We start from the raw sequence: 24,436 nt of genomic DNA, 5'->3' as shown, positions 1-24,436 counted from the left end.
TGAAATTAATCTTTGTACACAGAACAGACATTAGCTATCGAGCAGCTTTCAAAGCAATAAGATCTAGCAGCCACTTCCCTATTATCTTCCTGTCCAGCTGCTTGAGGTGAGGGTGTCTAACTTCTTAATCACTCCAGATTGAAATGCATAGAATAGGTGCAGACCCAATATTATCTAACATGCTAACAATGCAGAGAACTTTTTGCAGAAAAATGCAAGTAAAAAAATGTTTTTATTCACTTAGTTTGATGATACAGTCTGTTGTGTGATTATTAGCAAATGTTTTTGTTCACTAAACTTAGTTTGATGATACAGTCTTTTGTGTGATTATTTAATTAGGTTTATAATTCTGTTTAGCATTTAAAGTCTTCATTTCAAAGCTTTAAAAATAATGTATTAGGTGTTACTTATGTCAATTTTGAGAGGGGCCTGTAATCTAACTCCCTCACTTTCCATTGACTTACATTATAAACTGGGTTTCATTTTACAACGGTTTTGATTTACAACCATTCCTTCTGGAACCTAACCCCAGCGTAAACTGAGGGCTACCTGTAATAATAATCACCTGACAGCAACTACCACCCTCATTCACATTTTGTTGTTGTTAGGGTTAATAGATCATTGTTTCCCAGAGCAAATAAGTTGTGTTATATAGCTATAGTGCTTTATTTTCTTGTTGCTAACCCTCTGTGAAATCAGATATGTGTGCAATATTAAAATGTATCTAGCATTTTATAGTTAGATTTTTTTTTATTTTAACTTATTTTTGTATAAATTGCAAAATGTTGCAAATGGACAAAAATAATAAATCTTAACTTGTGATTTTCAATGAGTAGCTTGTATCCAATATCATAAGTGTAGAATCCTACATTCTGATGTTTTCCAATAGTGACCTAATACTAAATTTTACAATCGTGCAGCTCCCCCTAAGGAAGCCAAATAATGGGTTATATGTTCCATGGACATTGACATATCCCAGTGGCTAAATACAGAGGTATTGCCATGGGCAAATTCTAGTAGTAGGGGTTAATTTGCTAAATAACTTGATTATTGTAAGGTAGATTAACACAGTAGGAGATGAATGGCAGTGTCAATAAAACACAAGCATGCATATTTAAAGGACCAGTAAATACAGTAGATTTGCATAATCAACACATACATGATAAACAGACAATGCAATAGCATTTAGAAAGAGTAGTAGTTTTTTTTTTCTGACAAATTTTAAAGTTATCTCTATTTCCACTTCCCCTGTATCATGTGAGAGCCATCAACCAATCACAAATGCATATTTGTATATTCTGTGATTTCTTGCACATGCTCAGTAGGAGCTGGTGATTTAAAAAGTGTAAATATAAAAATACTGTGCAGTGTGCACATTGTGTTAATGGAAGTAAATTGGAAAGTTGTTGAAAGTTTAATTTTGATTTGAGTGTCCCTTTAAGCCTCTGCTGGGGATTTTATTTACAAATACAATTTATTTTTGGAAGTCTGCTCTTCCGAAGCTGACACAGCAGGTGTGTAAAAATGGAACTGCCAGTAAATTTCTAAGTGCATAACAGTGGATCTCAATTTTCACCTAGCCAGTAGTAATAACAGGGGCCCAAGTTTAAAAAAAAAAATGTATACATATGTTTTGCATGTACTGCATGATAACCATAGCCTCAAATAAAAACAAAAAACATGTAGTTTACAATAATGTGCCTTGATTCAGCACAACAAACATCAGAGCATTCCATGTGCAATAAATCATGGCCCAGATTTCCTTATGTCTAGCGCATACACAAGCAGATCAGACTAACGAACAAAAACTTGCTGCATCTCATTAAGTAACCCATGTGATAGAGGCTTTTATAATTATCAGATGTAGGGAGTCCAGTGTAGAAAGACACTGCACATGTGCACAGTGCTTTGGTCCCTTTTCCAGAGGCAATGAACCAATTGCAGTATGCTCCCATCAAAGATAATAGCTCAAACAATACATCCTCTGACTGGATATATATTAATTTTACTCACACTACTAGTTTCTAACTTTTTCATATTATTATGAGCTATGTGTGTGTATATATGTATGTGTGAGTATGTATGTATAAAGATGTGTGTGTGTGTGTGTGTGTGTATATATGTATGTGTGTGTATGTGTATATATGTATATGTGTATGTATATATAAAGATGTGTGTGTGTGTATATATGTATGTGTGTATGTATATATAAAGATGTGTGTGTGTGTATATATGTGTGTGCGTGTATGTATATATAAAGATGGGTGTGTGTGTATATGTATGTGTGTGTATGTATATATAAAGATGTGTGTGTATATGTATGTGTGTATGTATATATAAAGATGTTTGTGTGTGTGTATATATGTATGTGTGTGTATGTATATATAAAGATGTGTGTGTGTATATATATATGTATGTGTGTGTATGTATATATAAAGGTGTGTGTGTGTGTGTGTATATATGTATGTGTGTGTATGTGTATATATGTATGTGTGGGTGTATGTATATATAAAGATGTGTGTGTGTGTGTGTGTGTGTGTGTGTGTATATGTATGTGTGTATGTATGTATAAAGATGTGTGTGTGTATATATATGTGTGTGTGTATGTATATATAAAGAGGTGTGTGTGTGTATATGTATGTGTGTGTATGTATATATAAAGATGTGTGTGTGTATATATATGTATGTGTGTGTATGTATATATAAAGATGTGTGTGTGTGTATATATATGTATGTGTGTGTATGTATATATAAAGATGTGTGTGTGTGTGTGTATATATATGTATGTGTGTGTATGTATATATAAAGATGTGTGTGTGTATATGTATGTGTGTGTATGTATATATAAAGATGTGTGTGTGTGTGTGTATATATGTGTGTGTGTATGTATATATGAAGATGTGTGTGTGTGTGTATATATGTATGTGTGTGTATATATATATATATATATATAAAGATGTGTGTGTATGTGTATATATGTATGTGTGTATGTATATATAAAGATGTGTGTGTGTGTGTGTGAGTGTATATATGTATGTGTGTATGTATATATAAAGATGTGTGTGTATGTGTATATATGTATGTGTGCGTATATATATATATATATATATATATATATATATATATATATATATATATATATATATATATATATATAAAGATGTGTGTGTATGTGTATATATGTATGTGTGTGTATGTATATATAAAGATATGTGTGTATGTGTATATATGTATGTGTGTGTATGTATATATATAGAGATGTGTGTGTGTGTATATATATGTGTGTGTGTGTGTGTGTATGTATATATAAAGATGTGTGTGTGTGTATATATATGTGTGTGTGTGTGTGTGTATGTATATATAAAGATGTGTGTGTGTGTGTGTATATGTATGTGTGTGTATGTATATATATAAAGATGTGTGTGTATATATATATGTATGTTTGTGTATGTATATATAAAGATGTGCGTGTTTGAAAATCATTGGCTGGATACATTGGCACATAATGAAAAGTTTATCTGAAAAGGAAATGGAAATTCACATCATGCTTAATATCTGAATAACTACTATAAAATAGCTATGCAAAATTGCTATAATAAATCCCACATGCTATTTCAGATTTAAAATTTAGAATTGAAATTTCTCTTTAACAAAGGTTATTGCACACTATTTCTGATATAAAGCATGAAAACATTTTATATCAATAAGTAAACAATTGCACTTTTCTTGAATGTAGCATGAGAAGCATTTTCTGCATGCTTGGGAAAAATAGCGGAGACTTTTTACAGACCATGTGATATGAGTCCAGCTGACCATGAACCACACTCTTGTGCATTTGAAAATGTCACCATAAATTCCACTGAACCATTGAATTCTTTGTGGAAGAAATACCTAGGTAGGCATCTGGAGCACTACATAACAGGAAATAGTGCTGTCATAAACTGCTCTTGCAAATGGATACAATTTTTGCAAAACTGCTTCTATATAGTGATCCAGAAATTGGCTGGCTCCTAAGCAGCATAACCATGCTTTTCAACAAAAGATACCAAGAGAATGAAGAAAAAATAGTAAATTAGAAAGTTGCTTAATCTGAAAAATGAAAGAAAAATGTTGGGTTTTATATCCCTTGAACAACTTTAACATTCTATATTTATGTTATGATAAATGCTAAAGATAATAAGATGATAACAAAAATAATAGATTTCAAGAGGAAAATGTTGGCAATGCAATGGTTGACAAGATATCCTTAAAGGGACATTAAACACTTTGAGATGGTAATATAAAATGATAAATTGTATATATAAAACAACTCTGCAATATACTTTCATTATTTATTTTGTCCCCTTTTCCTGTCATTCCATTCTGAAATTGTGAGCTTTTCAGTTCCTGCTAGAAATGGAAGTGCAGAACACTGTTAAATCCAGCACAACCATTGGCTGCACACTCTAGTGACCTATTTATAACTGACCTTAATTGGCCACAGCAGAGAAGGTAACACAAGTTACAACATGGCAGCTCCCAGTGTTTTATAGACACTAAAACTTTACACTTATTTTGTCACTTTTTAAACAACTAATGAAACTTTAAAAAATACATCTACATGTTAGTCATGGACTAATCTTTTCTTTGAATGCATCATTCTATCTAGCATGTATTTAGTGTTTAATGTCCCTTTAAAGGCACTATGTAAAACGTTCATGGTTCAGCTAGAGCATGCAAATAGAGTGACTTATTAATGTATTTTTACTTCTGTTTTCTTTCAGTTTTACTTTTTCATTCTTTATTTATGTTGAAAAGCATACCTAGGTAGGCGCAAGAAGAGAAGTGAACTACTGGGAGATAGCTGGGGACTACTCCTATATGCTTTTTGTCATTGGGTCACTGGATGTGTTTACCTAGCCCCCAATAGTGCATTGATATTGCAGAGTTGACTTAACTATGTGTCTAACCCTTACACAGTTTATCACAAAATATTATTTAATAATTATTAGCATGTGAATTGCTGCCTATTTTCAATGTGGACACAATCACTATCAGCCATTTCAATTGTTTATCTAAAGCACTTTAACCCTTCGATGACAGGGTTAATTTGTCTACATCGGGACAAGGACTAGGATGTTCCATGCCGTCCTAACGGCGCTAAAGCCAATTGGAATTAAGGTAGGAAAAATGATTAGAACAGCCAATAGGATTGAGTTTGCATTCTATTGGCTGTTCCAATTAGCCAATAGGATTGAAGTTCAATCCTATTGGCTGATTGCATCAGCCAATAGGATTTTTCCTACCTTAATTCCGATTGGCTGATAGAATTCTATCAGCCAATCGGAATTGAAGGGATGCCATCTTGGATGACGTCACTTAAAGGAACCTTAATTCGTCGGGTAGTCGTCGGCCAGGAAGGATGCTCTGCGTCGGATGTCTTGAAGATGGACCCGCTCCGTGACGGATGAATGAAGATAGAAGATGCTGTCTGGATGAAGACTTTTGCCCATCTGGAGGACCTCTTCTTCCCGGCATGGATGAAGACTTCTGCCCGTCTGGAGGACCACTTCGCCCGGCTTCGTTGAGGACCTTGGCCCAGTTGGGTGAAGACTTCTCAAGGTAGGGTGATCTTCAAGGGGTTAGTGTTAGGTTTGATTTAGGGGGATTGGGTGGGTTTTAGAGTAGGGTTGGGTGTGTGGGTGGTGGGTTTTAATGTTGGGGGGTATTGCACTTTTTTTTACAGGTAAAAGAGCTGATTACTTTGGGGCAATGCCCGCAAAAAGCCCTTTTAAGGGCTGGTAAAAGAGCTGGTTACTTTGGGGCAATGCCCCGCAAAAGGCCCTTTTAAGGGCTATTTGTAATTTAGTATAGGGTAGGGCTTTTTATTATTTTGGGGGGCTTTTTTATTTTATTAGAGGGATTAGATTAGGTGTAATTAGTTTAAAAAACTTGTAATTATTTTATTATTTTCTGTAATTTAGTGGTTTTGTTCGTACTTTAGATAATTGTATTTAATTGTATTTAATTGTAGTTAATTTAGGGAATTAATTTAATTGTAGTGTAGTTTTAGGTGTAATTGTAACTTAGGTTAGGTTTTATTTTAAAGGTAAATTTGTCTTTATTTTAACTAGGTAGCTATTAAATAGTTAATAACTATTTAATAACTATTCTACCTAGTTAAAATAAATACAAAAGTGCCTGTTAAATATAAATAAATCCTAAGCTAGCTACAATGTAACTATTAGTTGTATTGTAGCAATTTTAGGGTTTATTTAGTTTAGTAATTATTTAGTTAATTGTAGTAATTTTATTTAGATTTATTTAAATTATATTTAAGTTAGGGGGTGTTAGGGTTAGACTTAGGTTTAGGGGTTAATACATTTAATATAGTGGCGGCGACGATGGGGACGGCAGATTAGGGGTTAATAAATGTAGGTAGGTGGTGGCGATGTTAGGGACGGCAGATTAGGGATTAATAAAATTTAAATCATGTTTGCGAGGCGGGAGTGCGGCGGTTTAGGGGTTAATATATTTATTATAGTGGCGGCGATGTCCGGTTCAGCAGATTAGAGGTTAAAATATTTATTATAGTGTTTGCGATGTGGGGGGGCCTCGGTTTAGGGGTTAATAGGTAGTTTATGGGTGTTAGTGTACTTTTTAGCACTTTAGTTAAGAGTTTTATGCTACGGCGTTAGACCATAAAACTCTTAACTACTGACTTTAAAATGCGGTACCAGGCTTAACAGGAGAAGGTCTACCGCTCACTTTTTGGAAGACTCGTAATACCAGCGCTATGCAAGTCCCATTGAAAATATAGGATACGCAATTGACGTAAGTGGATTTGCGGTATTTTCAAGTCTGGCCAAAAAAGTGAGCGGTACACCTGTACCTGCAAGACTCGTAATACCAGCGGGAGTTAAAAAGCAGCGTTGGGACCTATCATTGCTGCTTTTTAAGGCTAACGCAAGACTCGTAATCTAGCCGCATGTTTGCTAATCAGCTGATTATTTCACCTGCTCTGTAGTTCAGATATCCTCAAAATATGGCCTGTTAGGGAGGTCTGAGTATAGGTTTGAAAGCCAGTGGTCTATTCCAATCAATTAGAAGAGCTGTACAAAGTGTTTTCCATGGGTCTTTTGTTGGGTTTTCAAGGCCTCCACAAGCCATCAGAAAACTATTAGAAAGCATGGTTATAGCCTTTTTGCATACTTTTGCACCATTTAAAAGACCAGTAAATACAGTCGAATTGCATAATCAATACCAAAGCACTGAATTTCAAATGAATAGTTGATTTTGTTTCTGAAAAGTTATTTCAATTGTCCTTCTCCTTGCATCATGTGACAGCCATCATACAATCACTAAGTGCATATACTGTGAATTCCTGCACATGCTCAGTAGGAGATTTTTTTTGTAAATGCTTTAATTATCTTGCTTACTCATAATAATTGTGTGGTATAATAAAAACTTAAATCACACTTTTAAACAATAAAACCAGCACATAAATTAATGTTCACTTACGACTGCAATTAAGTTTAGGGAAGCTTTAACAATTGAATATAAATTTGCATTTAAAAAATTAATTTTATATATGTCATGAATATTATTAAAGGCCCATTATAGGGCTAGATTACAAGTGGAACGCTAATTTATTGTGTTTGCCGGTTTATGGGCACACGATCAATAACCATCCACTACAAGTGGCTGGTTATTGCTATCACGAGCTCACGGTAGCAATTAGTGCTCAAAAAATTAAACAGAGGTCAGACCTGTGGTTAATTTTTAAAATGTCCCCCAATTGCCCCCAAAATAAAGTGTTTAGTGCTTTTTTAAAATAAAAAAATAGTATCATATTTTGTTTCTTTAAAAAAAAATTGCACAAAGTTGTTTTTAGTGCTTAAAGTGTGCGGGTGAGGGTGCCTTTACATTGCAGTCTATGGGGACTGTACTTTCCATGTAAATATTTAAAGGGACATTAAACCTAAAAAAATTTCTTTCATTAATCAGATAGAGAATACAATTTTAAACAACATTCCAATTTACTTCTATTATCTAATTTGCTTCATTCTTTAGATATCCTTTGTTTAAGAAATAGCAATGCACAAGGCATCTATGTGCAGCCACTAATCAGGAGCTTCTGATCCTATATAGATATGCTTTTCAGCAAAGGATACCAATAGAATGAAGCAAATTAGCTAATAGAAGTAAATTAGAAAGTTGTTAAAAATTGGGTTTAATGTTCCTTTAAGTATATGCGTATATACATATATATTTATGTGTTAATATGTGTATATACACATATTAACACAAATATATATCTATATATTCACATACATATATATTTAAATTTGCTGCCAATTGCTGCGCGACTTACCCCTTTTGTTGTCGGCATGAGAACGAGGCACCCATTGGAGCCTATGGAAACACACTTTCATGAGCGCAATGCTCCCGTGCAATGTCAACGCGAGGTCAATGGTCATGTTTGCATTGCACCTAACATATAATGCCCAGCGCACAGTAGCATAAGAGATATTAATCTGGCCCATAGCGTTTAAATCACATGATCTAATATGTGAGAACATTTTTTAACACTAGTGACCCTGCAATGCTATGTGTTGTTAGTTAAACACATAGTTAAAGTATCATTTGGGAGCTGCGGATAATTTCTGGTCCCAAGAGGATACTGCCACTAAGCCAGTCAGCAGCAGTAGTCGCACAGCTGGGTCATACAGCTAGCACTGCTGTTTGGCTCATCTGCAGTTTTCACTCAGGACCAGCAGTTTAACTATGTATTTAACCCATTTACAAAGATTGAACACTTAGCACTGCAGGGTCGCTAGCATTAAAATAACATGCTCTAAAGAATTAAAGCATTTAATTTTAACACTATAATGGTCCTTTAATGACTGGAAAAATAATACATTCATACTCATTAGGAAGTCAATATCAAATATTGTCCATGTTGATTTTAGATAGCACATGCTTAATGTTTACATTCCTGGGTCATGTGACTGTGTTACTGGAGCTACAGTGCATGTGCCTTCATATTGGCTAGACCGCTCAAAATTGCTATGGTATTTTGTACTTGCAGTGTTGTACTACTGCTTTAAAGGGAGTTCACCCAAAAATGTTCTCCCATTTAAATTGTTCCCAATGATCCATTTTACCTGCTGGAGTGTATTAAATTGTTTACAAGTAGCTCCTTTACCCCTATTTTGGCCTTTGAAATAGCTGATTTAGCTTGTGGTATCCCAATCTATACTGGAAATTTTGATACTGGAATCTGGGCTATTGACAAGCCTAAGTAAACACAGCAAGCAGAAAAAAATGACACTCCCAGTGGGGTGCAGGATAGTTAAGTAAAAACATGATAATTTTCCATTGTTCTCTCTATGTATTGAGCTTTAGTTTTCCAGACAAATATAAGATAAGGAAGCAAGTCTGTGTACATAAAGTGATAACATAATGAGATCTGATATTACCTGAAGCTCAACCCATTGTAATAGGCTGTGATTTAAAAGCACAAAAGCAGCTACTTCAGATACACAAATAAACCTGAAAATGCAATTTCTCCTACATTTTATACTCTGCAGCAGGTATAACAAGTCATTGAAAATAAATTAATCTAAAAACTTGTTACAGTGTACTGTCCCTTTAATGTTTAGCGCCTTTTGTTATTAATGATTTAAATGTATTTATTTGTTTTTACAGCACTATAAATTAAATGGTCACACTACATAGTACAGAGAAACTTTTAGAAAACTTAAATCATGTTAGATAAATATATTTGCACACGTGTTTAGATTCTGCTTAATCAGTGTGGCACTGAAAACAATATTAAAATGTACTAATAAGTCCTGATAAAGCACTTTTCAAATATTTAAACCTGCACAGAAATGAATTTGTTATAACATCAAACAATCAGAGAATATTATAACTCCTCCCCTTTATCAAGACTGTTTGTCAATGGAGAAAGCAGGAAATCACTCAAATGTTCTTAAAGGGATATGAAACCCAAAAATGTTCTTTTGTGATTCAGACAGAGCATACAATTTAAAAAAAAAAGTTTCCAATTTACTTCTATTATCAAATTTGCTTTGTTCCCATGATATTCTTTGTTAAAGAGAAACCTAGGTAGGTGTCTGGAGAACTTCATGGCAGGAATTAGTGCTGACACCTAAATGGATAACATTCTTCCAAAACTGCTGCCATATAGTGCTCTAGACACGTGCATGCTCCTGAGCTTACAACCCAGGTTTTCACCAAAAGATACCAAGTAAATTTGAAAGTAGTTTAAATTGTTATTCTCTATCTGAATCATGAAAGAAAAAAAAATGGGGTTCAAGTCCCTTTAAGGACATACAAGCAGTCTTACTGTAATTGGCTACAGGCATATGCACATGCACAACATAGACAAATGTCTAGTATAAAAATGATTTATGGTTTATTTGCCATTTTGCATATTTAAAGGGTGAAGAACATTTTATTTAAAGAAAAGCAAAATAAGTCTGTCAGCACATAAACCTTTAAGACAGAACACAGATCATTCTTACCATATACTCCATGTTTGAGGCAGGAGGATACACTTCTCCTCGCAGTTTGTTATGCAGATCCAGAATAAGTTTCATATCACTTTCCGTAATTGCTCTTTTTCCTCTGTGTTTAGCAACCCACCACTCACCATCTTCATCCATGTACTTTTCCAGGAGTCCCTCTAATTGGGTGGCATTAGGAATTATCATTCCAGCAACTGTTTGAGCTATGAATAGCAAGACGGACACTTTCAGCCACTTCTGTGTTTCACGCTTCATGCTGAATGACCTGAGAGCTCCGGGGTTAATTCCAAGACAAGGCTTAATTCCAGCTCTGTTCCCTGCAAAATCAGAAGTTAGAAGTTCACTAACCCAATGTATTTGCCAGATACAGTCATACTGTACTTAGTAAGGAAAAAGTATGTTATAATAATATGCTAAATCCTTGGCATAGCAAGAGCACTTATATTGTGGAAATCACTGAAATGACAACTTATCTAAAGCTACTATATTTACAGGGTGCTTCCTGCCAAACACACTTATCTAAACCTGATAGCAAGACAAAAGTTTAATAAAGACAAAGAGACATAAGTTGTGTTCACAGCTTCATAAATGGAGCCCATACACTTTACAATATTCTTACTGAAAGTTTAAATCCAGTTTAGATCCAGCAACAAAGTGCAGAATAAGCGAAATATCAATATACATTTTATTGCCAAATTTATATATGCAATTCATAGAATAGTTCAGGATATATTTTCAGCATCAAAAAAGAAATATAAAGTAAAACCCTTGTGTTAGGAAATTGACACATTGTTAAATATAAATATATATATGACAGACAGACAGACAGGCAGACAGACAGGCAGGCAGATAGATAGATAGATAGATAGATAGATAGATAGATAGATAGATAGATAGATAGATAGATAGATCAATAGATCAATAGATGGATATGCATAGTATATCATGAAATTAACAAAAAATAAGTCTTGTAGGAAGACCAGTTAATTGCATTGTAAAGCTGTCTAGACAAGGATGTGATTGTTGCATTGATGTATAATTCTAACAAGAATATTATTAAAGAAACAGTAAGCAAGCTTGACACTAACTATATTAAGCAAATGAAAGGAAGAGCTGCTGTAAAACTTTCACTTACTTGAGCAGTGTTAGTGAGTGGTGCCCTCGCTACTGTGCAGTAGCCAGTGCTTGGGGCTCTTTGTGCAGCAGCAGCAGCAGCAGTGTGTGTCACTCAGTGACCGCACCAGTGTCACAGCCGGCTCTGTATCCTTCTCTCATGAAGTAACAGTCAGCTTGCAACCCCGCCTCTGCCTTTCTCCCTGCCCCTCTACCCTTTGTTCTCTTAAGGTGGATTAGGAAACTTGCTTTTTATACACCAGAAATAAATATGAACATCTTAAATATCTAAATATTACCAACTACACAAATCTACATGCATGTTTTACATAAAGTTGCTAACCAAATTATTTGAATTTATTAAGTATTCCCTAGAGTATTGTTTTTTCGGCTATTTCACATAAACTCACATCAATATATATATTATGGGGATGCTAAAAGTGAGATTAAAGATTAGAATCCTCCACTATGCACAAAATGTAGAGAGAAAAACAAAATTATGCGCATAGTGGAGTATTTTCATTTCACTTTTCGCTTCCCCATAATTTTAAAATGGTTGTATTTTACTAGGAAATCAACTTTACCCAGCAATGATTTAACCAACTCCCAGCTGATGAGTAGCAAACCCCACAAAACAGTTGTACTGGAATGGTTTTGAATCACTGTACTAACCCTAGCTAAGCTTAAAAGCTGTGTACACAGCAATGCTATTGCTAAAAGGGAATCTGCCTATAAGCAGATTCAAGTAAAAAACGTGAGGCATTGTAAGCCTCATTTGCATATATTTGCATATCAGAATTATTCTCTCTCACTATCTCTATCTCTCCATCCATCCATATATTTTATATCTATATTTATATATATATATATATATATATATATATATATAGTTTTGCTTATTTTTTAATAACATTGTGCTGATTTTAACACTCCTAACCAAGCCCCATGAATCTGATGCAGACTCAAGTCTACAGATTCATGCTTTGTGTAATCTGTCTTTCATATGCAGGGGTTTCAATAGGTGTTCCAGCCTAACCTCGTCAACTTGGAGCTTTTAAGTAAATTTTTAACTAGATTTTTAGATCAGTATCTGTGCATATTCTTCTTTGTTGTAGTGTCTATTACATACAGTCATATGAAAATTGGTGTATAATGTCCCTTTAATGTACTCAATATTTTGTAAGTCTGCCCTATACTTTTATTGGATATCTCAGGGAGTGCTTTTAGCATGCTCATTGTGCTTATATTACAAGTGGTGAGTTAAAGGTTTGTTAAATAGTCTGTTTCATTGTGGTAATAAAAAAATACTAAGCTGTGTCTTAAACTTAAGGTTTATTTTAGTCTGATGTCATAAAGGGGTAGATTTAACAAGCAGGGGATAGGTCATAAGACTTCTGCTCCTTAACTTGTCCGCCACCTTTTAAGTGAAATGCTTGTGCAATGGTAAATGCTGACAGCGTATGCTGGCACTTGGTAAATTTACCCCTTAGGGTGGATTACAAGTGAAGCGCTAATAAATAGACAGTCATTAAAAGTAGCTGGTTAGCGCTCAAAAAATTAACCAGAGGTCAGGCCTCTGGTCAATTTTTTAAATTTAGCATTTTTTGTTTTTTAGGTGTTAAAAGCGACAGGTGTGGGGTGTTAGAAAAAAGACGGCACTAAAAAGAGCCTTTACATTGTGGTATATAAGAACTGTGTGATAACTGTAAATGTATATGTATATGCTAATATACATATATATTTATATTGGCTGCCAATTGCTGCATGACTCACCCCCTTCCCTGTGCTAGTTCTCATGCCGTGTCTAACAGCATGAGAACAAGGCTCCCACTGGAACCTATGGAAGTGCACTCTCGTGAGAGCAATGCTTCTGTGCAATACGAGGTCACATTAGCATTGAACCTGTCAGGACAATTGTCAGGGAAAATTCACTATTTTGATATGGCATATTAAATAACAAGTGTCATCCAAAGTATTGATTTGGTAGAAGTCGTGAACTGAAAAAGGTGGCGGAAAGTTTCTGGTAGTAAAATTGTGCGTATTGAGGGAAATATTGGGTCTCCTTGTCACTTCGCAGTGGCTGTCAGTGGCACACCATTTATTCGATTCGTTAAAAGAAGATGGTAGATCGTTTGGCAAATAGTGAAGCAAATGCAAGGCGTATAAATCTAGTGGAAAACTGTTTTGGTGCAGCTGGTCAACCTTTGGCTATTCCTGGCCGAGTTTTTATTGGAGAGGGTGTGTTAACAAAACTTTGCAGGAAGAAACCTAAAGCAAGGCAGTTTTTCCTGTTCAACGACATTCTTGTGTTTGGTAATATTGTTCTACAGAAGAAGAAATATAATAAACAACACATTATTCCCCTAGAAAATGTCACAATTGACACACTGCCCGATGAGGGAGACATACGGAATGGGTGGCTTATCAAGACTCCCACAAAATCGTTTGCCGTTTATGCTGCCACTGCAATGGAAAAATCTGAATGGATGAGTCACATAAATAAATGTGTGTATGATTTAATATCAGGAAGTGGAAAGACTCCTAATAGTGAACATGCTGCTGTCTGGATCCCGGATTCTGAGACCTCAATTTGTATGCGCTGTCAGAAGGTTAAGTTTACCCCAGTTAACCGCCGCCATCATTGTCGGAAATGTGGTTTTGTTATCTGCGGACCCTGTTCTGAAAAAAAGTTTCTTCTGCCAAGCCAGTCTTCGAAGCCTGTGCGAGTTTGTGATTTCTGCTATGATCTTCTAACCACCGGGGAATTGACTTTAGGCCAAGCCAGCAGATGAGTCTTATTTTGCCAATCTCCCAAAACCTCAAACAATTTGTCTGACGACGATGACGATGATGAAGATAGCAGTGACACTGACTAAGCTAATGCAGCACACATTTTTGCAACATTTTAATAAATATTGAGCTGCTTCTAGATGGGGTTCTTAAAAGCTTCAGCAACTGTGTAAACCCCAATTAATAGTCTGGTTTTGCCTGAGAATATTTAATTTTATGTGCCTCAATATAAAAATACTTTAGTTCCTTCAGGGATAAACTTTATAAATTCTATAATCTTTGGGGGGGGGGGGGGGGATTTCAGTTGCTTCTTTTTCTCTTCACAGTATGTTTTGATTGTGAAAATCTGCAAAATATCTAAAAATTAGGAGTAGGTACATAAGAACATACATGGAAACCTTTTTTATGACTTCAATACTATTTTCTAAATGAATGAGAAATTCTGTTTCGACACACACATGCAATAAGCATAAAACTATTCTGTGCCTTATCTCCTAAATTTAGAAATACTATTACTTAGCTGCACTAATTCTATGCATGGTGCTTGGTCAAACTCTAGGAATAAAGCAGTGTACTTCATAAAGCTAAAATGGTTTGCTTTCCAGAATATTTTTATTCCTAAGTACACAATCTTTTTATACCAAATGTCAATTTGTATATTACTTAAAGCTACAATCAATGTTTTATATTTCTGTCTTCCCTTTGTCTCTTATGGGAAAAATTCTAATAATACAAGCGTTCATTTGTAACATGATTTTATTACTTATCAAAAAAGCAATTTTTATAGAGCTCCTGCAACCTGTATCCATAGCAACTGTCATATTTTCAACAGGCAGTTCTAAAAAAATAAAAAAAAAACAATCAATTTATTTGTTTAACCCTTTCGTGACAGGGTTAAAGTGTCTACATCGGAACACCTGTTCCGATGTAGACAAATTGAAACTACGCGATCGTGCATACGATCGCGAGATTTCAATTATTGGATCGCATCTGGGGGGCGTCCCTACAACCCTAGGAACGCCCTCCAGACCGCGATCAAGTCCTTGAAGCGCAGAAGGCTTCAGGACAGCCGTTTGATATGACGTTCTATTCCGTCATAACGGCTTTAAAGCCCAGTGTAAATATGACGGAATAGAACGGCATAACGGCGTTAAAAGGTTAATAGTAAAGCATCAACAGAACATACATAAACGATTTAATCGTTTTCAAACCAAAATGAGAATAAATGAGCCTGTAGTTTGATTGGTAAGAAGTATCTCTCTTAAATGTTTCATCAGGAATTTTCTAACTTATTGCACTAAAACATTTTCACAAAATGTACACAAAGACTTAGATGGATTTTTTTTAAATACACTCAAGCATATTAAATGTTGAAGCCAGACTGAAATTTTAGGAGCTTGGAACATTTTAAAGTTGCTTACTTTAAAATGTTTAGCAGCACAATATATGACACTACTACTACTACTTCTAATAAAATCACTGAAACTAAAATTATCCTGGAAGATAACAAAAATATCAGCTCATCATAGAAAGGGTAACATCTATGGATTGAATGCTTTGTAATTTCAAGTTAAGATAAGTAATAGCTCTTCAAACAATTTGTTTATAGAAATATCTTTTAGGGTATTACATATTTGGAAGTTGATATTTGAGCTGAAAGGGATACTAAACCCCCATTTTTAGAGCGTGCAATTTTGGGCAACTTTCTAATTTTATTCCTGTTGGCCGGTTTTTCTTCGTTCTCTTGCTATCTTTGTTTGAAAAAGTAATAATCTGGGCTTGGGGGCCGGCCAATTTTTGGTTCAGCGCCCTGGATGGTGTTTCCTGATTGGTGACTACATTAAGCCACCAATCGGCAAGTGCATCCGAGGTGCTGGACCGGGAGTGGTCCGTTTCCTTGACTTAGATTCCTGCTTTTTAGGTGGAGATGGCAAGAGAGCGAGGACAAATTGATAATGGGAGTGGGTTAGAAGGTTGCTTAAAATTGCTCTATCTGAATCATGAAAGAAAAAATGTGGGTTTAGTGTCCCTTTAAGGAATTATTATGGGTATTTATGACTCCTTAAAATTCATAAGTTTAATGTTTCTTATAGACCCCCTCCATTGACTCCACAGAATATTAGGCTGCTCCTATTATTTGTGTGTGTGTGTGTGGGGGGAGAAGTGCCAGCCTCCCTGATGAAAGCATTTTGAGTATGTGTAATAAATTGTACATGTATATATATATATATATATATATATATATATGTGTGTGTGTGTGTGTGTATATATATATATATATATATATGTATATATGCAGAAGTGCAATTTCTTTGTGCGTATATGCATAATATCTTGCTATCCATGAAAAAAACAAGTGAAATGCTAGTTATATAATATCTTCACTAGTGCTTCTCTGTGACTATTTTTTTTTTAATGCAAACACGGACATCCTTGCTGTTAAAATTGAATTAGATATACTGCTATTTTACAGTACATATACTCTGTCAATGGGGTCAATTTAATAATGTGCGAGCGGACATGATACGATGTAGCGTATCATGTCCGCTGCACATCGATAAATGCAGACAGCATACACTGTTGGCATTTATCATTGCACCAGCAGTTCTTGTAAACTGCTGGTGCAATACCGCCCCCGGCAGATTTGCTAGCAGGGGGTGTCAATCAACCTGATCATATTCGATCGGGTTGATTTCTGTCCACCGCCTCAGAGCAGGCGCACAGGTTATGGAGCAGCGTACGGAGCTTGATAAATTGACCCCAATGTGTGTTTGAAAGCCGTAGAGCGTATTACTGTGTATATGGGGAAAAAAAAAGGAACAATCACACCGTTTTTATTTTCCGTTAAAGCAAGTTATAGTAATTATCTTAAGAAGAAACAATCAAGGCTTATCTTGCAATAATTTACACGAGCAAGTGAATTTTTTTTAAACCAATGTGACTAGTGATTAAAATGTATTTCATTACTGTTTGTGCATAGTTGCATTTATTCACTATTTCTTGCGAAATAGGTGAGGTTTGAGTTTATGGTGAGGTCTACATAAGATTGCCCTCTTAAATAATTAAACCTCTTTCCTGCAACTTCTTGTCATGAATCCGTAACGCATTATAGAAAATGTTCAGTTATTTTGATATTCTAGATAGTCACTAAATTAAATATAGTGCCGAGTATGTCCAGACTTGGCAATCTGTTATCAGATGTATTAAAACTGTACTGTATATCTTGCAAACTCTATCCCTGTGCTAATTAGATCAGAGAGGAAATCAGAGAAAGCATCAAACCTTTTATTTCACCTCCCTCTCTAGCCTTAGTGACTATGAGACCTGAAAAGGTTCCGAGTTACAGGGACATGAGTCCCTAGAGCGACAGTTAAATATTACAAATCTGAAACAGTTTGTCATGATAGATAATCTAACATTCCCCTTTTGGAAAACCGCAAAAAAAACTTCAGCCCCCCGTGGTATGTAGCAGCGCTTAGTGTTTCCCACAAGAGGAATCCCATAGTTTTTATAAAGGTAAGTAGTATACGGTCTTTAGTGCTTCCAATATATATTTACCACCTGCCTTAGGGTCTGTCCCTTTAGACTCGCTTATTTGATACTAGAAAAACCTATTTTTGTATTTACAGGACTGTTCACTGCTTTCACTTTTTAAAATATTCTGCTTTTTGCAGTGTTGAAAGAAAAATAGGCTTTTGAACTGTGTTTGGTGTCATCGTGTTGAGCTTCCATTTTTGAAGGGACAGGAAACCCCCAAATTTCCGTTCATGATTTGAATAGAACATACAGTTTTAAACAACTTTCCAATCTGCTTCTATTATCAAACTTGCTTCGTTCTCTTCTTATCCTTTGCTGAAGGAATAACATTGCACTACTGGCAGCTGGATGAACACGTCTGGTTGGCCAGTTACAGGAGCCAGATGTGTGCGGCACCAATCAGTGGCTGCCTCTCACTGGTGTAGGATATGTGCGTATTCTTTTTCGACAGGGGATACCAAGAGAGCGAAGCACATTTGAAAATAGTGAATTTAAAAGTGTCTTCAAATTACATGATCTATCTGAGTCATGCAAGTTTAAGTTTGACTTTTCTATCCCTATAAAAGCACAGCAAGGAAAAAAGTCATAGCCATACTAAAATGCAGTGGTTAAATTGTGCTTTATTTAAATGTTTGGTAAAAAAATAAATATGGGAATTGATTTACTTTCTAACATTACATTTGGGGGCCCATTTAACAAGCTCCGTAGGGAGCTTGTGGGCCCGTGTTTCTGGCGAGTCTTCAGACTCGCCAGAAACACAAGTTATGGAGCTGCGGTCTAAAGACTGCTGCTCCATAACCCTGTCCGCCTGCCAGAAATCAACCCGATCGAGTACGATCAGGTTGATTGACACCCCCTTGCTGGCGGCCGATTGGCCGCGAGTCTGCAGGGGGCGGCGTTGCACCAGCAGCTCTTGTGAGCTGCTGGTGCAATGCTGAATATGGAGAGCTTATTGCTCTCCGCATTCAGCGAGGTCTTGCGGACCTGATCCGCAGTGTCGGATCAGGTCCGCAAAACCTTTCTTAAATAGGGGTCTTGATCTTCATTTGTTCAGTTCATTTTCAGTTTTGCTGGACACAGGATAAATCACATATGAGCTTGCAAAATGGCAATCTGATTCATTTTAACTTTATTTTCTCTACAAATGCTGGGTGCTATAGCACTGGTGTTGAGATTTATGAGTCCTTCTGAGCATGGCATCCTACACTGCTTAGGACTGCACATTATAGGACTCTTTCTTCCCCTGCAGCTGCTGGTATCCCACTTTGAATAGCACCATACTACACAGAATTCAAAGCGGCAATACCAGTGACTGCAGGGGCCCAGATTAGTACTCTGAGGCCACTGTGGGGCATCAGGGGGTAAATCACTGCTTTTTCAGGGGCCCATTAAAAGCTCTAATATAATTTAGAACATGCAGCTTTCAGGCACTTTGGAAGACCTTAAAGGGACAGTATACACTCATTTTCATATAACTGCATGTAATAGACACTACTATAAATAATAAGATGCACAGATACTGATATAAAAATCCAGTATAAAATGGTTTAAAAATGTACTTAGAAGCTTTCAGTTTAGCTCTGTTGAAAAGGTAGTTGGAAAGCCCACTGCAAGTGGGAAATAAGACACTCCCCCCCTCTCCCTTCTTTTGCATATGAAAAGACCCTTTACACAAACAGGAGCAAGCTGGAGAAGGTAGCTGATGGTATTCAAATAAAACTTTGGGGCTTGGTTAGGAGTCTGAAAATCAGAGCAATGTTATTTAAAAATAAGCAAAATTATACATTTTTATTTTTTTTTAAACTTTATGGGCTTTATAAATTGATCATCTACAAAACATTTATGCAAAGAAAAAATGAGTGTATAATGGCCCTTTAAATGTTTTCTTATAATGTGTGTAGAGAATTATTAATCGGGACATATATATATATATATATATATATATATATATATATATATATATATATATATATACATATGTGTGTAGCTCATTTTGCCAGTAGTTTTTGTTTTTGTTTATTTATTAAAGTAGGTCTGGGGGGGAAAAATCTGATTCTATTTGGATAAGGTGCTTTCAAGTTGAAGTTGTACTGTAAGCCAGTTTATATGTTCTGAATATACATATGTACATATATATATATATATATATATATATATATATATATATATATATATATATATATATATATATATATATATATATATATATACAATCTTGTATTTATGAACAATCTCTATACTTTCTGCATATACCTATTGACATATAATCTTGGATATATGAACAATCTCTTCTAACATGATTTGAATGATCCAAAAATCCTTAAAACTTCATGTTTTCAGAAATGAAAAGGGTGTTAAAGACCAGCTAAAATTTACAACATGGGTTTTTTTGTATGTGAATACAAATCAAAGGGACTTTATTGGCAATTTACATTTAGCAAACTTTTTCTGTAATTTATTTTTAGGTTGGTATGATGTTTTCTATGAAAATATGCTCTTGTTAAATAATGCATGTCATGTTGAGTACAAATCAACTCTTGTTATTTTGTGGGTGATTTTCCTTTTTTCTTCTCAATTGTGTTGCAGTGAATATATATATATATATATATATATATATATACTCTAAACCTAGCACTTTGATAATTATCCAGTGTTTTTGGCTGTTTTGTTTTTTTCAAACTGTTAAATAAAATATTACATTTACAAGAAAAAAAATAAAAAAAATAACAAGTGTCTTTGTTTTATATATATAGGCATACAATTGATCATGTGTATTTACTTCTATATTCAGGTACACATCCTTTTGCAAGAAAACAAGTAAGTTGTTGTTTTTTACACAATCTGTTTCTGTTTAGGTTTACTTTGATTTAACTTATTTGCTTTTAACAAAGGAGCACAATTTAATATCCGTTTAAGTGTTGGACTTGAGCCCAATCCAAAATTCAACTGTAAAACTCCAATATTCTCGCACTTGCTAGACCATCCCTCGAACGATAACATATTACTTTGGACTGGTAATATCAGAGTAAAAATAGAAGTGCTCTTAATTGTGTTTGTGCAATTTTAATGCCCATTAGTGCTAATAATTAGCATAATTTCAAATCTTTGCAGTGCTCTTTCATTTTATATTGCATCTCCTTCTCCTGTAATTTAAGTCTGAAAGATGTAGTGTTTTTACTACCCTCAAAGAAGCTAGTGCGCAATCTGTTGCCCATGGAACACCTATATGATCACTAAGTATGCAATGGCCATTGTTAATAAAGAACAACAAAACTAAATATTAATAAAAAAACAATATGAGCTGGGAATTGTGGGTATTTTGTCCATGTGTCTATAGTGTGTTATATATGTATTGTACTGTAAAATAGTATATTATGTATTTTAAGTATCTTCTTTATTTAAATAAACTTGTTCATAATTTTGGCATGATTTTTCTTTTTAGGAACAACATTTGGTGTACTGGATATTAAGAATCTGCAGAAGACAGTGAATGCAAGATTTTCGACTTACAATAGTGCATTTCTTAAACATTTTTTTAAAAGCAGATAGCTATTTTAACATTTTATTTATGCAGCCACTACAATCGCGCAAACTGTAAATTGGTTCACACTGTACTGAATGGGTTTAGGTCTAATATTGTGGTTGCACTGTACCAAATGTGTTATTAAAAGTAAACATGTTTGGTACAGTTCAACTACAATATTGAAATTAAAACTCATTGGTCAATTTAGTGAGACCAACATAAGTAGACACAGTCACACCTCACCACCTAACATGTGCCCCTTTTTGTATGCAGCCACAAGCAACACAGGGTCAAGCTAGTGGGACTACTGGGAAGCAGTTACACCTTTTGAGATCAAGGACAAAGCCCAGTGTTATGCTTAAACTGTAAGTGACCCAGCTAAGAGCAGCCCCATCACTAGGAGCAGTATTGTTACTTCACCTGCCTCCTCTACTTTATCCACCACTACCCCAGTGCCACAGACAACAGCATCCCTTTCTTGTATTAGACTCCCTAGCCTTGGCTCTCTTGATGTTTTGGAACTACATTTCCCATGATGCTCAGACAGCCTAAAAAATGTCTTGGCATCATGGGAAATGTAGTTCCAAAACATCTGGAGAGCCAAGGTTGCTGACCCCTGCCCTAGAGTAAAGAAGTTAGTACAGTAGTGACATCAAGCATAAGCAGCAACAGTAGAGTGAAACTAGAAGAAGAGTAGGATTGGCCTACCAGGACACAAGGATATTTCTTGGTGGGTATCAGCAGCTGGGGTTGGCCAGATACAATTCAAGAAGGGGGTGCTGCTGCTGTATCACCTGTCTTTTTTTCATTTGAGCTATGTGTATTAAGGTCACAAAGCATTTCCTTGTTTTATTTCCTAGACCATGCACCACTTTAGTAACCATTCTTTGAATGGTAGTGTCTAGTCAAGTCACACTATGAGACAGAGTAGCACATTGTTTTGAGTGTCATGAAGGGGAGTCATAGATGAAACTGGGTTGTTGGTCGGGTACCTATTTAACAAAAATCTAGCATTCTTTTTTATTACAAACGAATATATTTTTATTCTGAAAAAAAGTATTAACGGAATGAGTATCCCAGTAATACCCTTGAAAGCATGCGGCATGAGCATTCTACAGACTCAACGGAAAATAAGGCTGGTCTTCAAATTTTTCATGGGCTGCTTTTTATACCAGTGTCCAAAATGGTATAGATGCCAGTCTCACTCCTACAGTGGCACAAATATGTAAAGACCATGCATTTGCTTTACATACAGATGAAAAGGATTATTAGCAAGAGGGAAAAGAAAAAGGTGTAGAGGAGTCCAAAAAAAGGCATCTCCTCTTTCTTAATAATCTCCTCCTACCTGTAGTTCATATGTGCCATGCCAAGTCCACGACAGCACAGAGTTCCTTTCCCACATATGCCAGGCCTAATGTTTCTCCTACCACCATCACCAGTGCCACCATCACCACAACTAGTCAGGAAAAAATCAGCAGAATTTTGGGCCAAGGTCCTTGGTCCTTTGGTTGTTAGCATTAATACTGGCCAGGAAGTGAGATTAGCATACCACCCTGAACCTCTATTGCATCAAGTTCTTGTTTAAAAAGGAGAATAATCACTTAAATATTGCAATAAAAAATGTTTAATGATATGTAGTAAAACAAATTTGCAGTGTACTTGTATTATTTATTTTGTCCCCTTTCCCTGCAATTTAATTTAGAAAGGTGTTGTGTTTCCAATTCCTGTCATAGTGATTGGATGCACACTCTAGTGACCCATTTATAACTGTCCCTAATTGGTCTGAACAGAAGGGAAACCCATTGCTTCGTGGACACTAATATTTTACACTTATTTTTTCAGTATTGAAACAACTAATATAACTTTAAATATACATCTGATTCTTATTATTAGGGTCATTTTAGCTTTGAATGCATCATAATTGCATATTGCCGCTTTAACAGGATAGATACTTGGCAAACATCCTTAAACATTTAAGAAATGCTAGATATTAGGGTTGGCATATTGCCGCTTTATGGGAGGGACATTTATCAACAAAGAGAGGACAGAAGCATTATGGGGCACACTTGGAAGGATTATTACCCAATCACAATAGGGTGGAGTGTGTTTGTAATGTGTATTAGTTAATTAAAACATAACATTTATTTACAATTTGATTAAAGATAATAGATAATATGCTGTGGACCATGCCACCATTTAAACTAAAGTATAGCACAATGGTTAAAATTATTTAAATAAAAAATATATATAGAAAAAGCACTGCAAACTCTCCTGCAATGGAGTATTCTCCTAGTACACAATTACTGGTGATTAATTGCTATATATGTAATATACCAGTAACTCTAACAATTCCCATAATCTGATATAATATGGGGATAGAAGCGGTCTGAAAATTACAATTATTATCAGCTAAGTGGCTTATAATATGAGCCTAAACTTATGTGAGGATCGCCTGAAACTATTATCTACAAGCCACCGCACCACTATTTAACACCGCTATCAAATTCCCATAAGGTTATATCTATATTGCCTAAAATTAGCCAACAATTTACAAGTTACCAGCTATTTATTATTAAATAGACAAGGAGAGGAGAGAAGCAGTGCGAACGCCTGATGGGCGTTTCGCATCTGCTTTATCAAAGGCTAACCTGAACATCCACCAGGGCTTCCTTAAAACGGCCCACTGGCCAATCCTGTGTTACTAACAATGACGTAAGTCGCATTATATCCAATCGCGTATGACCTTCAGCAATTGGATGAACAGAGGGTTTGTGCCATCCAGCCTGTAACGTGTGAGATGATAGTGACGTAAGCGTAACACGCCCACCTGTCACCCGGCTATACGCTCACCATAGAGAAACACATTACTGAATGATGGCATTAAGAGGGAGATTGCTTCAAAGACGTTCCATATTGGATCATCTGATCTGGCTTAGAA

The 24,436-nt window shown here is 35.4% G+C and overlaps 2 protein-coding genes across 2 annotated transcripts in view; one reads left to right on the top strand and one right to left on the bottom strand.

The window, feature by feature from the left end:
• The window catches only part of CRISPLD1 (cysteine rich secretory protein LCCL domain containing 1), a 181,053-nt gene extending 169,257 nt beyond the window's left edge, over positions 1-11,796 (bottom strand). Inside the window, exons 1-2 of the mRNA XM_053715141.1 lie at positions 11,671-11,796; positions 10,533-10,852 (exon numbers count right to left, since the gene is read on the bottom strand). Of these exons, the coding sequence (XP_053571116.1) occupies positions 10,533-10,790 (258 nt within the window). The 5' untranslated portion in view covers positions 10,791-10,852; positions 11,671-11,796. The remainder of the gene's footprint in view (positions 1-10,532; positions 10,853-11,670) is intronic.
• A 1,972-nt stretch (positions 11,797-13,768) lies between these two features.
• On the top strand, positions 13,769-14,480 carry LOC128659564 (pleckstrin homology domain-containing family F member 2-like). The gene has a single exon (XM_053713160.1). It carries the CDS (start codon positions 13,769-13,771, stop codon positions 14,438-14,440), a length of 672 nt encoding a protein of 223 aa, XP_053569135.1. The 3' UTR covers positions 14,441-14,480.
• Positions 14,481-24,436: the final 9,956 nt, after the last annotated feature.

The sequence above is a fragment of the Bombina bombina genome, chromosome 5 (assembly GCF_027579735.1).
Source record: "Bombina bombina isolate aBomBom1 chromosome 5, aBomBom1.pri, whole genome shotgun sequence".
Lineage (NCBI taxonomy): Eukaryota > Metazoa > Chordata > Amphibia > Anura > Bombinatoridae > Bombina > Bombina bombina.
This window is presented reverse-complemented; position numbering and strand designations above follow the sequence as displayed.